The sequence below is a fragment of the Drosophila santomea genome, chromosome 2L (genome assembly GCF_016746245.2).
Source record: "Drosophila santomea strain STO CAGO 1482 chromosome 2L, Prin_Dsan_1.1, whole genome shotgun sequence".
Classification (NCBI taxonomy): domain Eukaryota; kingdom Metazoa; phylum Arthropoda; class Insecta; order Diptera; family Drosophilidae; genus Drosophila; species Drosophila santomea.
In genome coordinates this window covers 7,735,730-7,753,242 of record NC_053016.2, presented here as the reverse complement: position 1 = coordinate 7,753,242, position 17,513 = coordinate 7,735,730, and the positions used below count along the sequence as shown (strand labels likewise).

The 17,513-nt window shown below is 46.6% G+C and overlaps 1 protein-coding gene across 7 annotated transcripts in view; it reads right to left on the bottom strand.

Moving 5' to 3' along the window:
• Positions 1 to 17,513, bottom strand: part of LOC120443870 (protein abrupt) — a 49,286-nt gene that overhangs the window by 1,873 nt on the left and 29,900 nt on the right. For 4 of the 7 annotated variants that reach the window (XM_039623238.2, XM_039623242.2, XM_039623239.2 and 1 more), the window contains one exon: positions 799 to 3,530. In XM_039623238.2, the coding sequence (XP_039479172.1) occupies positions 2,365 to 3,530 (1,166 nt within the window). In that variant the 3' untranslated portion in view covers positions 799 to 2,364. Of the gene's footprint in view, positions 1 to 26; positions 729 to 797; positions 3,531 to 17,513 lie in introns of those variants that run through there. The other 3 variants (XM_039623243.1, XM_039623244.1, XR_005615604.2) reach the window with 2 other exon arrangements.

Below are 17,513 nucleotides of genomic sequence, written 5' to 3'. Positions count from 1 at the left end.
ATTGGATTTGCAAATGTGGTACTCACCGAATGTGTTCTCTGTGATGAACTGCAGATAGGTGTCCAGCAGGGATTGGCCAGGTGCATTGCTGTTTGGCATCTGGACGCCCAAGTCCTTGGGTTGACCAAGAGCAGCTGCAGTGGCCGCCGCAGCAGCCGCCTCATTTCGCATCCTGGCGTGCCCGAAGTTGCTCAACAGGCTCTCGTGGTAACGGCTCAGATCACTGCTGCTGCCGCCCATGCCATACAAGCCATTGCCCGTGGTCAGGTCCTCGGGATCGTCGTCAGAGTCCTCGGCATCGTCCATAGGTCCACCGCTGGCGTTGCTCAGATCCAGCTTGGCCTGGCTGCCGCCACCTCCACCGCCGCCGCCGCTGCTGCCACTTCCACCGGTGGGCGAGGCCCTGGCCCTCAGCTCCGCGGGCGAGATCTTGACGCCCGCCTTGGCCAGGAGGCGCGAGGCGAGCTCCGGATCGAAAGCACTGGGCATGGGCAGGACGGGGAGGTCCTTGGTGGAGATGCCGCGATGCTGGCGCGACATGTGCGAGTGCAAGGAGTTGCGGGACTTGGCCACCGTGCCGCACAGCACACATCGATAGCCGGGGCACACGGTGTGCTTGTCCTCCAGATGGGTGCGCAGTGTGTGGGCGGAGCGGTAGATCTTTCCGCACTTGGGGCAGGGACGCGGATCTGTGGCACGGACACGCATTTCCAGGGAGCGTCGTGAAACTGCAAGATACATTAAAGCAGAGATTAGTCTTTGGGTTCATCAAAGTTCCGCTTACGGAGAGACCAATGAAAAGGCAGGCTAGTCTTCGTTTGCTCTTTATTGTTCACCAAAATAGATTTGCCGCCTCCAAATACATTCCTTCAGGCAACGCAGATACAAGATACTCGTACTAGATACATTTGTTTTCGCCCCTTCGGACAATTTCGCAAACTAAAATGGCATACAAACGTTTGTACAATCGCTGTACTTATGGCTGCTTGTTTTTCTCTTTGGGCTTTATAAACTACAATTGTAAAATTGTCCGCTTCGAAATAGAATTTATATTTAGTCAGCATTGGGATGCAATCTCGATAGACCTCATACCTCACATTTAGCCAGTTTTGTAGCTGGAGCTATTTGTGTGTTTTTTTGATTAACATTATAGGAACCTTTTTACGTATGTCTGCTCTTGGAGTGTTATGCCGCCAATTGATTCGAATTACAGTTCAGTGAACCTAGGGTAATCAACAAAATATCTCCTTGAATTTTGAACTTTCTCTAATACAAATCGTTTTCAGTTTTTCCGAGTTTTCTTTTTATTTTTATTTTAGTTCGTATCAACTTTGGTTTACTTGTGTTTCATTTTTTCATTTTTTCAGTTTTTCGTTTTACTTTTTTGGCTAAAAATATATTACGCAGGCACATTCTATTTTGTTTCAGTATCAATATTCATAATAACTACTTTATATATTTCTATATATCATTTATGTTTCTTTGTTTGCTTGTTTTTAGCTCTTTATCTACATAGTTATCTCACCCTCTATGGCTTAATCGTACGTATTTTGCTTATGGAACTCTATGAATTACTATTTACTATTCTTCTGGTGTGTAGTTCTTCGGTTTCGTTAGCTTTCACTTTAATACTGCACATGCTTAACTGGAGCGCTTCTGGAGCCGAGACCTACAGATGAACTCCATCAGCGAGTGTAAAGGAATTCAGAGTTTGAGATTTACTTTTGCTTAGGTAAACGTATTAGAGCTGTAGGTGTCTGCACATGTAGTATATGTACTTTATCGCATATAGGAACGTAATAATTGTTGTAAGTTTCCTAACCCAACGCGTTCATCCATCGCCGCCAGTCATGAATCTACTCTGCAATCGTATTCTTTTCAATGGTAATATATCCTTATATTGTTGGAAACATGAATTTTCAAATGCTATTACTCATAAATCGATATCCTACATAAAAAATTAAAAATGTATAAATCATAATGAACCAAATCGTGTACTGACCCTAATCACTTTTTGGTAACCCGACTGAAACCTGTTATGGACCAAAATGAACACTTTGAAATACTAATTGATCACTTGGAGGAGCGTCCATGACTGGTGGCCAGGATGCGGAGCAGTAGTTGGCTATCGGGCAAGGAGCTCTCGTGCGCTTACAGTTACTGTTAGTTAGAATGGACTCCGAGTGGGTCTTGGACTACTTTTGGCTATCTACGATAGATGCGAGTGTCTCGAGACTGGGGTGATTTCTCGTGGATTGCGAGTTAGATTCGATTTATTGTCGCCATTGACTGACTGAGAAGCAGCAACCTAGAAAGCTTTTAGCGTGACTACGCGGAGTAACATTAGCCCACGGCCTCGCAGTTTCATTTGAAGTCCGGACCGCCGGCGAAGGGGCCGCCCGACGACCGCATGGCCTTCATCTTGGCCCACTGCAGCGTGTGCTTGATCCGCATGTGATTCCGCACGGAGTTGGGATGCGCGAACCGGCGGCCACATTCGATCACCGGACAGACGGGACTGTCGCGCGGATAGTGTCGGTCCAGGTGCTGCCGGAACACACGCTGCTCCAGCGGCGTCTCACACAGCGGACAGGGCAGCATGTAGTTGCTGTTTCCGGCTGCCGTTCCGCTGCCACTTCCCACGGCCACGGGTGCAGCAGTTCCTGGTCCCGGTCCGGGTCCGGGTCCGGATGCCACCACCTGCTGACCGGGTCCACTGGCATTGTTGCCCGGACTGGCCGATGCAGCTGTCGCATTCGCAGCCGCCGCGGCAATGGTGTTTTGGAAGAGTTCCGGAAAATCTCGTGACCTGCTCAGAGCTATTGTCCTGGCCATAAACAGATTTGCCGTCAGTTGCTGCTGGTGCGACTGCTGCAGCTCGTCCAGATACTGCTGCTGCTGCTGCTGTTGCTGCTGCTGTTGCTGATGCTGCTGCTGCTGCTGTTGATGCTGCTGCTGGTGCTGCTCCTGCTTCATGAGCAGCGTTTGGTAGAGCGTGGACTCGCTATCCTGGCGCGTTCTCTTCATGGTCAAGGATATGGCCGAGGAGGCCGACGAGGAGCGATCATCCTCATCCTCGTTGCTATTGTGCTGCTGTTGCTGTTGCTGCTGCTGCTGCTGCGCACTCTGCTGCTGGTTGCCGCTGCTGCAGTCCATGTCCTGATCGTCTTCGCTGTCGTTCCACGATCGAGCCGACGGCGTGGGCGAGGAGTTGGCCGATCGGTTCTTTTTCGTATTGTTGTTATTGTTATTGATGCGATGCTGGTGGTGGTGGTGGTGATGTTGGTGGCGATGATGCGGCTGGTGGTGATGGTGTGGCTGGTGATGGCTACGCCGCTGGTCAAACAGTTGGCGCTGCTGCTGCTCCTGCTGCTGCATCAGCTTGGCCAGCTTACAGGCCGCAGGACGACGGTCGGCGGCATGGGCCTCGTGCGGCTGCGGCTGCTGCTGCTGCTGCTGCACTGCATCCTCTTCCGTTTCCGGCTCCAACACCTCCTGCTTGATGCCGCTCTTGGCATTGAGGAATGTGCCTGCGATCCAAACGGTTCGGTTCGAGTGGCAATTGTGGGGAGAGTGGGAAGTCAATGGGGAAATCGAGAAATCGAAAATCAGAGGCTAGATTAAGGTTGCTATTGGTTTCATTTCATTAGCCAGCTTCAATTTTGATGTTCAATTGTGGAACGTGTGTGTGTTGTTTTTGGGGTCAATTTTGAGTTCCATCATAAGCAGCAGCAGCAACAAAAACAACAACAGCAGAACTGAATTAACCGCGACTGGTTGGCTCAATTTCGAAATTTATAATCATTTTCGGGTTTACCAATTATAGCCAATTTCTGGGTGTTCTTGATATTTTTCTTCTTTTTTTTTTTTATACACATTCAGTTCTAGAGTTTGGGATATTGCTTCAACTACCGCCGCAATCGGAAGTACACACACAAACACACACACGGTTTAAGCCAATTTTTTGGACGACAAATTCTTTGTTTAGCCAATTTCATCCGTTGAAATATAAGGGGTAATATAATATAGGTGTATATAATTGTACATTCATATTTTGTTTTTGCAGGCAAGCAAGCAATGAGTAATTAAATTATATATCAAAAAGTGCATACAGTCTAAACAACTAAAAATGTATAAATATTATTTACACAATAGTTCTCTATGGTTGCAGTGAAACTCTCAAATGCTGGCCGCATTTGATGCTAACTTCATTACATTTTCTTTTTAATCAGAACATATTTGATTGCAATTTAAATGATGTGTTCGGTTTCCAAAGACTAAGACTGCAAAACGCACAGAACCGGGTGGGTAATGGCTAGGGAAATGGCTGGATCATGGAGATTGGGGTGGAGAAGCGTATCATCGCGTGCCATGGAACCATTGCCGGATTGGATGGTCGTACAACTCTATATGCGAACTGCGATTGTGCATATGCGAGGAGTATGTAGACCAAGTCCAAGTGGCGTGCTGGAACACACCTGATTCCCCCGTCCCTGATTCTCATATATATCCTTTTGCATTCCGCCCGCTCCCATTTGCAGCGCCTTTTCCATTTCCATTTACATTTCCACCTCCACTTTCAGTTCAGTTCAGTTCGGTTTCGTTTCAATATTCGATAATAATAAATATTGAAAAATAAAACGCAATTTAATGTCTACAAAATTGGCAAGGCCCATGCCAGGAGGGCCATCGAAATCGGAATATTGAGTCATTTTTGGGATGGCCAGAGGATTTGCACATGTGTGGGTGTGCAGGTCGTGACGCAAGGCGAACCCAACAAAAGCCAAAAAAAAAAAAAGAAAATAAAACTGAAATCAAATTAAACAATTTAGCTCTGCCTTTGTGCGTGACAACTCAAGGGAGAAGGCAAACAATTCGGCTGCATAAATATATCAAGTGAAAAATACAATAAAATCCAATCGAATAAAATGGAAAATGCAATATGCAAGGATCTCCATCCCCCACCCCCACCCGTTTGCATATGTATGTATATAGCTGGCCCTGTCTCTCGAATGAGCTGGCATATGCTTAGATGCACATGAAACATGCATGGCCGCATCACAGTTTTCTTCGGCGAACAGAACATCCCGAGCTCCTCGTCGATTGGCCAGTGCAGAGCCAGGACATCCAGGACACCCAGTCGAGCAGGATAGAATGGGTCGGGCCATGCTGCCGATCGCCTTTGACCAGCCAAGCACATTTCGAATTTGTCACATTTGAGGTAACCGAAAGGATGTCACCCAGCCAACTTGTGCTCCTGCCTGCAAGTGACAGCCACAAGAACAAGTCCTGAAAGAGGACATTGTGTGGCCCGGATCAAATCAGGTGTAAGATTTCCCTTCGCCCTCTCCGCTCGGCAAGTGCACTTTTTGTGAAAGATGCGTTTGGACGCGGGCACAGGTGTGTAAGGAATGAACTCCCAGGTTGAAGCCGCTGGGCGGTTCCCTCTGTGGCTGTGCATAATTAATGAAATATGAAATGCAAAACCTAATTTTTCATAATAATTATGCATCATAAATGTCTATTTTTGAAGACCCAAAGACTGTAAGGGCCGGGATTTTTGTGGATGGAGGATACTTTAGATGTGTACGATAATCTAGGATGTAATATTCGGAATAGTTTGATTCGCTTGTCACTCTTGAGTTGCTTATTAAATGTTCCCAAATAAGAAAACCCTCTCTTTGGTTTCAAATCAGATTCCCAACATCAAATTAATGCCTGAGTTTCATATCGCCGGCATTAGAATGATCTATTAAAAGCTTAGTAATTGTTAATTTCCGTTCACAAAGAAGCCTCGGCGATTAAGGATATTCCTGGGCGTGTGCACCTATATTCCAAATCCAGGGCTTGGTGAGCCACCGCCACTGGGCCATCAATTATGGCCGCATGCGAGCGCGTTTTCTGTGCCAATTCGCGTTAAGGAAACCCATCGGGTTATGCAAGACATCGGATCAATGGACGTTGGTGGACGGAATCTCCGCACCCACATCAATTACCAGCGGAGCATTCAATCGCAGCCCGACTCCTGGACTTCCTGAGATTCCGATTCCCGTGTGCTGGGAGTCTAGGACTCGCATGTCGCGGTCCTGTTAGCGGCAATAGAAATTAGCTTTATTAAAGATAAAGCGGCGACGCGACTCGGGAAACATTTCCTTTCGCGCCAAGGGGCCATTATAACGAAGTTTTCCCCCTGCTCCATAAACTTATTTCCCCCCCCCCCCCCCTTTCAGGACTCGTTTTGCATTTCGAAAATGAACTGCAGAAGGAGGTGCCGGCAAATAATGAATTTTTCTGTATAAATCACTCGCGTCAATGGGCCAGGCCCATTGATACCATTATAGCCACCATCCAATGTGTAAACATTTTCGCTTTGTCTCTGTCCAGGGGTCAGGGGTCAACGGGAAGGGGTCAGGGGAAAGGGGTAGGGGGTCGGGGTTCGAAAGGGTTGCCAAGGGTGCGTCGTAGGTGTGTTTAACGGTCATTTCTCGATGTCTTGCGATCGTTATCACCTCGCTTATTATTATTATTGTTATTGCTGTTATGCATATTTCGCCCCCGTAGCCTCTTGTAATTTGGTTCAGCCTTTTGTTCTTATTGGAATTTATTACTTAATAAGTTTTGTTTTTTTTTGGTCGGTTAGGGCGATGGAAAATGGTTTTTGGGGCTGGTCTGGCTGACCCACCCATTTGGATTTTTACGACCGCTCGCTCAGCAATATTTCCATTGCTTTTGAATTTTTTGAAAGTAACTGGGGAATCGTTCTTAATCCGAAATCTTGCCCGATAATAAAACTATAAAATTGCGGGCCGGACCTTGCGCGTTTTTATTAATTTTTATGGTTCGTTTTATTTGCGAATGTTTGCCATAAAACGGGTGAGTATCTGCGTCTCAAGTATCTGATGGATACAAATTGGCGACGTCCTGCAGTTTTACGATCTCCGACCCCAAAAATAGTTGTGATTGAATTATGGATAAAGTGGATTACTCGGCCGGCGATTTCATATGCGGCCAAGTGTCGTAAAATCGCTGACCGAATTCATTAGATACGCACTCTAGTTTTCTGCGTACTTAATTAGCTTTCAGGGTTATCTACTTTTCGTCGTTGGGGTTGGGGAACACGGCGAACTGGTCAGGATATATCGCAGGAAAACCCACTTTAGATTGCCAACGCAGTCAACGCTGCCCAGATGTCAGACGACACATGCCGGGACAATCCATCTCTGCATTTGTTTATCTTATAAATAAAACGCAGCCACAAAAGAAAAACAGGGGAAAAAGGGCAGCAAAAAAAAAAAATGGCAAAGTTTTGTCCGCTGAAGGGGCGGGAAAAGGGGGCGGGGCATTGGCACGTACGGCCAGCCAAAAGCCAAACGAAATGTTGTTTAAACTTTGCAAACAAGTTTGCTTGTTCGCTTTGCTTTCTTCCACTTTTCTTTTAAGATACTCTTTCGAGGGGTGCTTTGTTTCGCAGAATCAGTTTGCACTACAAATGCTTACTAAATTATAGAAAGTTTAAACTATTTTATGAATACAATATATTTTCTATTGCTACCACAAGTTGTGTATATACTTTAAACTATCCCTTCTCACAGTTGGCAAGGTATCCGTGGGTACTGTTACCCTGTTAGGGCATTTTGGGTGTTCGGTACCCTTTTCCTTACCTTTTTTATCTTTGTTGTCCCTGCACATACAAGTATGACTGTAAGTGTGGGCGGGGACTTCGTTTCGCATTCCCTCATAGATAGCATTTGAAATTGAAAGCGAAATTGCCGTTGAGCATGTGTGACGACAGTGGAGGAGTTCCGGCGCTGAAGACGGGGGACAACATCGAGTGATATATGAACTGGCAGGCTGGCCATCCTACCCTCCCACCGGCAATCTGCCCCCAATTTTTCCTGAATTTCCCAAACACCGACATCACCATTGACATTCGCCATCGACAACGCAGTTTTTGGCAGAGAAAAAAAGCGAAAAAAACAAATTGTAAGTGACGCCTCGAATGCATATTCAAGGCGGACACATGCCAAGATCAAGTCGAGAAGTTTTTGCTGGGGATACAGGACTCAGGGATTCCAGGGACATCTGCTCCTTGGCCTGTGACGAATGTTGATGGGACCCGGCCGATAATACCGTTTGTTTGTCTGCCCTTTTTTTTATTTTTTTTTTAACTTTTGAAATGAGAAAAGTTTCAGTGGGCCAACGTGTTTTTAATATGATTGCGGCGAGTGTGTGTGTAACTTGCGCGCTGCCGAAGCAGCCAAGAAAAATGCCGTGCAGAAAGTGTTGCCTACTTAGGCGGGCCAGAATCGAAATTAGCCGGGCTCAAGCTGGTGGTGCCCATAAATTAGTCACTCGGTCTAAATGTGGGTGGTCCAGTTGGGACACACACCCACACACAAGTATTACCCTCTCCCATTGCACACACACTCCCACACACACACACTCACACACGGAGATAAAGCGAACAGGAAAGTTAAAAAGGATAAATCGCTTGTGTTCATCGCTCTTCGCACATAATAAATGTATCTTTTACTTGCGCCGCATGAGGAGCGTAAGTAACTCCCCGTGAACCACCAAGAAACACCACTGCCCAGCCACCCAGGCACCCACTTACCCCACTCACACACATACATATGCAAGACAGCACAGCAGTCGTGTATGAGTTGTATATAAAGTTAACAGCATTTGGCTATCTTTTTGCAATTGATGTATTACACATAAAAGTTTTCAGCTCGACCCGCACACACACTCGCACACACACGGACATACATTGAGACACTCAAGCATCCATGTACTATATATTATCTATGCCCCCACATGTCCCCACTTTCCTACGCCTTAGTGTGTGTGTGTGTGTGTGTGCGTGTGTGTAAGAAGTCCAAGACATCCACAAGACCACGTCCGCAAACAAAACGCACGCATACAATTACAAAACTGTTACACGTACGTGTGTCCCTTATGCCAGTGTGCAAGTGTGTGTGTGTGAGTGGGTCGAACGGTCGAGCTTAGGTGGGTGGAGTGGGTGAAGTGGGGGGAGGGGGTACGGTTCGGGTAAGACAGCAAAGGAATATTGTTAACCGACTACAAAATAAATACGAAAACTTTTAATGCCCCCGGCTGCCGAAGCAAACGTTGAAAAATGCTTTGCCTTCACACACACAGACACGTGCATGCCACACACACTCTCGCACACTCTCACACAGCCACACACACACACAAACACAGACAGCCAAAGGACAGCTGGGACGGACATGAACGTCTTCGGACTCATTGCCACTTGCAAAGCCCAACTACACATACAGACGGACAGAAGGACGGACGGGCAGACAGACAGAATCAACTACACGAGCAGTTTAAGGGGGTTGCAGAGGCGGTCGCAAGGGGGATAGGTCTTGAGGGGGGGACAGACCTTTATCTTGCTCTCTCATTCCCTTTCCCTTTCCCTTTCTTCTTCTTCTGCTTCTTCTTTCGCTGTGGGTGTGCGTGTAAGGACATATGCATGCGAACCCTTCGGCCCCACTCCTCGGCCCCATAACTCATCTATCAATTTTCACGTACTTGGACCGCAGTTGCCCCTTCCCCCCCACATCCGCCACGACCACGCCCCCCCGCTTCACTGCTCGGTTTCGGGGGGGGATTGCGATTGTGTGGCATTGTGCGCGTGGACCGAAGAAGGCGTCTTGTTGCCAAAATGTGGCCCTTTGCCATCTTTCCCGTGGGCCAGAGACTCAGGCACAGTGGTGAGAAATGAGATTGATTACTGGAAGATCACAAACCAATTTACAAATGTGGAATATACTGTATAGAAACTTTAAAGTTTATCAAGAATTGGTGTGAAAAGTTGCATTGTAGATTGACCAACTATGATCACTACTGATCTTGGAAGAATCGCTTTAGATTATTTACTACTTCTATTTTTAATAGAAGAAATCAAATTCATAGAAGAAAGGAAAAAATTCTGTAAAAATCTCATCGTAAGGATATTTTATTTTATTTTAAGGATCATTTTCCTGATATGATATAAGAATGATATGATATGAGAAGTCTTCCAAGAATTAGACGAATGACCCTTCGTCTCTGCCTAACGATAGTATAAAATTAGTAGTAAATAGTTCCACTGTCTCTTCTGGCTGGTTTAAAATCGAACCCGACTCCTTGGATCCTGTGTACTTAAAGTTTTCTTCTCGACAGCCGCACACTCACTTAGCCGCACAACTACACATACACACACACACATGCAGGCACACAGGAAGAACACAAGAACGGACCCAACAATGAAAGCCGACAGCCCCAAATGTCATTCTATCTTGGCGGTCATTAGAACGGAGTTCACAAGGTGAAGGGGGGGGGGAGGGGGTGTGGTGGGGCCCAAGGGGGGGTGGGGTTGCGAAAGGGGTGGTGAGCGATGTTCGTTCTTGGCAAGCAATTCGCTCCTCACTTCGTCTTTGGCCAAGATTATCTCCTTTACTTTTGGTGGCAAGAACTTTTTGCCCTAGCCCCCCACCTCTCCACCTCTCCACCTTCCCCCCCAACTTGTCCATATCCTTACTACTTCGTCTTATTCTTCTTCTTCTACAACTTCTGCTTCTTCTTCATTGTCTGTTCCGTTCGATTCGGTTTTTTGGCTCGGTTCTGCATGAAGTATTTCACTCTTTTTCCATACACTCTCCATCTCACACTGGCACACACGCTCGTATTAACTTGGCCCATTGTTTTTCGCTGTCCTTGTTGCCTCATGCAACTAAACACACACATACGCACACACTGCGATATAAGGGTTGTCGTGTGTGTGTGTGTGTGTGTGTGTGTGTGAGTGTGCTATTGATGCGGCTAGTTTGATGTATTACCCCAAAAAACGAAATGTCTGTATCGCTTATGCGGGGTTCTAGAGCCATGGAATGGAATAGAAATGGGCATTTTGGCATTTCGATTTAGTAGCACACACACACACACACTTGCATGTTTGTAGAGAGACAAACGACGATTACGCCATCGCACGCTCTCGCTCTAGCATAGAGTACACCCATAGCTCCATCCCTTTTCCTCTTCGGGGGCACTCTGTCTCTCTCATGCGGGCCTTTTTATGGGCATTTTGTATAATACATCATCGACAAACATGTTTGCAAAGTGTGTACGAATATTATATGGGAATCTAACTTGTTGTTGCTTTTTGCGCACGCTTTCGCTCTCGTGTTTTCCTTCTTTCTGTGTGAGTGCGGCTGTGTGTGTGTGTGTGTGTGTGTGTGTGTCTGTTAGGGGGGAAGGGGGGGGCCCTGGTTTCAGTGGGTGGTCCTGGGAGGACTCGGAACAATTGCAAGGACATGTGCGATGGATGCTGACGTTGACGCCAATGGTGTCGGTAATGGAATGGCAATGGGCAATGGGCAATGGGCGCAAATGCTTAGGCCGTTCAGGGGCGTCGGTTTCGGGGGTTTTGGGTTTTTCTTTTTGGCAGGGGGTGGGGGGGGGGGGGGGTTCTTCAACTCCGGCCAGCTGCTGATGGGGTTGGAGCGAAGATGGATGTTCGGATGGGCAAGGGTCCGAAATGTATTCGCTTTGAATTATTCCAAAATATACAGCAGCCGAGGCAGCGACGCCAGCCGAGGCAGCAAAAAAGTTTGCCCAAAGTTTGTCCCACTGTGTCAGTGTGTGTGTGTGTGTGTGTGTGAAAATCCACATGGACGTCTGCGTATACATGAGAGAGTGTGCGTGTGTGTGTGGGGGGGGAGTTCGTCTCGGTTAGTTTGGCGTACAGTTTTGTGAATTTGAATTAAATGTACATAGTTTTAGATTGCGTAATTCATTAGTACAGGCTGCAGCCTGATGCCCAGCCACCCTATCACTCGCACCACCCAACCACCACCCAGCAACCACCACCCACTGGACCACCCATCCCCACCCCAAAAAGGCGTCAGCACGCACGGCCAAATGATGAACGATGCGGTCGTATGTGGTTCACGTTGCCGGGGATTAGGCGTTCCGTGGTGTGGGCTACTCTTTGGACTTGGACTTCTGAGAGGGCGGATGAGCTGGTGGAGCTGTCGGGGATTTACTATGCTGATGGGCGGCGATTCGAATGATGCTAAAACTCAGTGAATAGCATAAATAGCTCAAGGAGTTTCAGTGACTCTTCGCTCTGAACTCCAACTCCCATGCTGGTCATCATTCAGTGCAAGAGGGTGTTTTCGAATACTTTGCATGTGAATTTAAAGATAACTGATTAATCATAATGAATTTAGTTTTGAATATCTTCTAAAGCACTTAGCACTTACAATTAATCCTAAACAGAAATCGCTTAAGATTACATTTGGTTTATTAACCCCTTAAATTAAAAAACGAGTAAAACACAAGCTTGCAACCATAATTGGGCTACCCAACTGAACTCAACTCAAAAGCAGACCTTAACGAACACTTCTATTTTAGGGGCACAATGCTAATCCTGGATCCTTTGCGGTTGCGAGCAGCTGTTGAAAGGACCTCTTTGCCTGAAAGGCGAGCCGAGTCAAAGATGAATTGCTTCAGTCAGTGGTCGAACCGTTCTCTATTTACCCCCCTCCCCCCCAAAAGCAGCTTGAGTTTCCGGCTTTCCAACCCGACCCGCCTCGCCGCCCACTACACATCCATCTAACCAACTATCCAACCTTCCGTCTATCCATCTATCCATCCAACCATCTAGCCGTATAGCCATCTAGCCATCCGTCCTTCCATCGAACACTTGCGCCGCACTATTTACGGTACAATTTATTACTTTATGAGCAGCGAACTACTCGCCCACCGCCCCCCGTGCAAACCCTATCCCCCCGCCCACCCCCCTTGGACACGGACCAACGATTGTATTTAACTTCATTGCGAATGGAGGGCAGGGGCGGGGGCAGGGGGCAGGGGGGTGTTTGTGGGGCATGTGGGCGGTTTTGCGATGGTAATGAATGTATGAATTTAGAACGCAACTGAAAACTGGCGAGACAGTCGGTCGAGATAGTTTTTGCACCCAGCTAAATTCCCGCATCCCCTCGCTGCCCATAACCCCTTACCCCTCACTTTACCCCCTCCCCCTTTATTCTATTCATCATCAGCAGGCGATGCGGTTGGGAGAGGAGGACAGGGACAGGAAATGAGTAGAGGAAGTTTTAGTTTCATATTCGCACGGCTTTGGGTTCATGGGCGCAGTGAATGGGTGGCCGAAAAGGGGTTTTGGGAAAAGGGGTTTTGGCGGTGGCCTGGGCACTGGCAATGTTGGCACTGTGGTTTGCTGGGAGCGGAGAGGGGGGGTTGAATAGGATCCCCTTTGAAAAGCGGGCGATGGCATGCTGTAGCGGCATCTCTATCCCTTTCATTCGCATTGCTATGCGTGGCTGCCTCTGTGTTTGTGTACTGTCCTAGCTACGTGTATGTTGCGTGTGTTTGTGTGTTTGTGTGTGTGTGTTAGAAAGTTTGAATTGTATTGAAATTGTATTTTGTTAAAATTCATGTTTGTTATTGCTGTTTTAGTTGTTGTTCGGTTGTCGTTGGCCAACCATTTTGTCGGCCTGTCTAGCGCTCTCTTTCACTCGCTATCTATTTGTGTGTGTGTGTGCGATTGTGTGTGTGTGCGAGTGTGTGTGTGTGTGTGTGAGTGGGCTTGATAGCGGCACACTGGGCGTATGAGTAATTTCATTTGACTACTTCTGCCGGCTTTTCGGTTTTGCGTGTAATTCTCTGACAAAAAGCGGGGAACTCTTTTTGTGTTAGAGCTTAGTTGGCAATATAAATAGTGCAAAATAAAATAGACTATTTAGGTTTGAGGCTCGGCCAGCTAAAACAATAAAAACACTGCACGAAAGCGGAATTTAATTTCGTTTGGGATTTCTTCTCGTTTATGTGGCAAAGCCGGTGCTCTCACACCGTTTTGTGTTTTTTCTTCCGGTTTGGGTCAAATGCTGGACAGGGGAAATACATCATCGACACGTTCGCCGGGTGGCATAACGAACCAACACCCCCCCACCCACAGAATGCCCCTCCCTTGACCCATGAGCACCATGCCACACCCCCCGCCCCACCACCGCGCCCACTTAGGCGCAGGATTCGATCGCACAAATTGCTCATTGCTGAGGAAATATTTGCAATAAATTTAGTTTATGGCGTCGGCTGTTGGCGCTCGAATGCCCTCCTGACTGACACCCACCCCTTCGACCCCCTTTCGTCCCTCCCCCTTTGGCACCCACACTCACACACGCACATTTAACCTCGTTGTAGGTGGCGGCCGCCTGTCAAAGCCTAAATTATACGCCAGCATGCGTGTCGGTGTGTGCGTATGTGTGCGAAATTTGGAAATATTAAAATGCAGGACTCAGGCAGCGATGTGTGAGTGGGTACGTGCTGGTTTATTGATGTAATATCCTTCAATTATTATGGATATTTGGCGCATTCCCGCGCATGTATGTATATGCAGCCAAATTCTTGTGTACCAAAAAAAGGGGTTTGGGTAGCCGCAAAAGAGTTATTTGTGCTCTACGTCCGCCCTTAATTAACTGACCTCCACAGCATGGCCTGTCAACTAACCCCCACCCTGGAGTACGATTCTGCAACCCCACAAACAACCAAATCCCTGCCATTGGGTTGCGAAAGACACACAGAGATGGATCTGAAGGAAATGAAATGCAAACAAATGCTCCTTGTGTCTTGTGTTTGTGTTGGTGTGACTGTGTCTGTGTGAAAAGGATATGTGAGCGCAGGACGCTGAGTGGAAACCCTGCTCTGCTCCAGGGGGTGAAGTTCTGGGCAGCAACTACTTTCGCATGTGCGGCAATAATTCATCCATTAAAAGGGATATCAATGCGTCAGAGGCGGTGGATGGCAGGGTGTTTCGGGAGGGGCACAAAAGGCAAGACACAAGACGCAAGACGCAGGACGCAGGACGCAGGACGGAAAGCGAAGGAGCAGATCCTGGCTGGCATCGGGGTCAAATGGAAAAAGGACGAGTCGAGGCAAGTCTTCGCCTTCCGTTTGAAAACCGCACGCACACATTTTCTTCTCCACAACCTTTCCTAATACACTTGGAGAAAAAACTTTAAATATAAGCAGGGACTGGAATTTTATCTAATGTATAGATAAGAATAAAATTTGATATATTTATAGTAGGTTCTTAATCAAAAATAGTGTATGGTAAACTAAACTCAACCTCGTTGTCTTATGATTTCAAATAACACCTTTACTTTAATTTACCTTTAAGGTTTAATTGTCCATTAGTTTTTCTGAGTGTAGCTATCAATAGAAGCTGTGAACGAAATCCGAGTGATAAGCGAAAAATGCCGACAGATTGCAGGCGCCGCACGAGGAGAAGCCGAAGGACCGAAGAAGGCCAAAAGGACTTCAAATGGACTCGGCTGCGGAACTGAACTCAAGACTCGCACACACACACACACATACACTAACACACACACACACACATGGACGGCATCCATATGGATTTATGTAAATTCTATGCCCAAAAATGACCTTTTTGCCAAGGTAGCACTGCGATGCGGGGTAAAAGAGCTGCGTCTTTGACTTTAGTAATATTTTCGTTGGAAATAAATTCGCATTTGAAACGGACTCGGATTCGGATTCGCATTCGGATGCGGATTCAGTAAACGAAATCCTTAAGCATACAATTGTGAAGGTGGAAGCTGATGGTGAATGTGAATGTGGGTGTGGATATGGATTTGGTTGGGTTTGGGTTGGGTGGGGTGGGGTTTGGGTTGTGTGGGCAGCAGACGGATGCTTTGTTGCTACATGCGACCACTTGAATTTAAAATACAACGTGGCAAAAGGGGCCGCACTCAACCCTTTGGATTCTTGGATTGGTAACCCAAAATTCAACCCTGCCCAAAAACGAAATAGTTTTGAGCAAAACTTTTGCATTTGGGTACCCGGTACCCGGGTACTTGTGTGTCTGTGTGAGTTAAGCTCAAGTAGAACGCCGTAGAAGAAGCAGAGGGAATTTTGTTTAAATTTAATGTATTTCCTATGGCAAACACTTGTCCACTTGTACCACCCACCCACCACCCACTGCTGGGGCCCAGAACGAGATGGATAGAGCTATTTCTACATACATACATAATAATAATGGTTTTTCATTTCCATTTTTCGCATCTATTTACAAACTGTTTGTTTGTGTGTGCGTGCAAAACAATTTCATTTGAAGTTTAAGCAGAAAATTAGAATTTTCAAGTGTTGCAATGGGTTTTCCAGCTGAATAAAAAAGAGTGTAGTGTATGTGTGGAAACCTGTCCCATGCTGTCCGTTGCTGGGTTTCTGCTTTTGGTTTTCCTTCAAGGGAAAGAAGAGCCTGAGTGGACGTGTGTGTGTGTGTGTGAGAGGGTGCGTGTGTGTGTGTGTGGGGCGCACAATGACATAATCCCTCATCTACATAAACATTAGAGCGGGAATTTAACTCAAAAGTTTTTAGTTTCGGTTTCGCTTTCGGTCCATCCCCCAATTCCTGGCCGTCGGACCGAAAGTGTCTCCGGTTCTGGCACTTTTGCCACTTTGTTGCCCAGCAGCCTTCCTGCAGACGAGTAGATGTATGTACTCGTTTAGGCCAGGGTCTATATTCAGCTAACATACACATACGCATACACACACATACGTGTGTGCACAGACGCACACACTCATCCATTCAGCAACACTCACTTGAGTGTGACGTGCAGCAGATGGAGTTTTTGAAATTAATTTGATAACATTTTTGTTTTTTGTTCACTTTCGCAAACGGGGCGTGGCATTTGCTGCAAACTATATATGTACACCCATCACTGCATATATACTAGTTGAAAATTATCTGCAACCATTTTTAGAGTGAAGTTGCCAAAAATTGAATTCTTTTGCGCAGAGAATTTGAAGCGCATCGCTCCATCAATTAATTGGATTTTTATCGAAGTGCAGCAACCTTTGAGCATTTCACAGATAATGGCCAGTGCTTTCTAAACGTTTTGAATTGAACTAAAAACTGAGCTTAAACAATTTATGGCAGCACAATGCTAGTCTTTTAAAATAAATAATATCCGTATGTCTTTTTTATTAAATTAAATATCTATTACTTTGCCATACAGCGTTCCTGTAAATCCCTCTTATTAATTTTCCTCTGCCACATAACTTAAGAAAATGGATTTCCTCCGCTTAAGTACCGCTTCATGAGCGGGAATCATCAACCTTCGCCCCACTGCCAGCCTCCAATATTGAGATGACATAACAATGTCTTGGACAAGGATACATTGAAGCTGGGCAAGATACAAAGATACGGATACATGCGACAGCCGCACGCACTGCAAATGTATTTCCAATCATTTTACTCATTATCCGGGCAAAAGTTTTGCGGGCCCCCATGTGCGATGTGCGAGTGTGCGAGTGTATGTGTGGTGTGCGATTGTATGTAAGTGTGTGTGGATCTACTTGAACATTTTCATGTCCTTCGCTCATTTGCAGCAGCTCGATTGGGGGCAGTGGTGGGTGGTGGGTGGCGGAGTGGGTGGAAAAAGTGGGCTGTGCTTGCCTCGTAA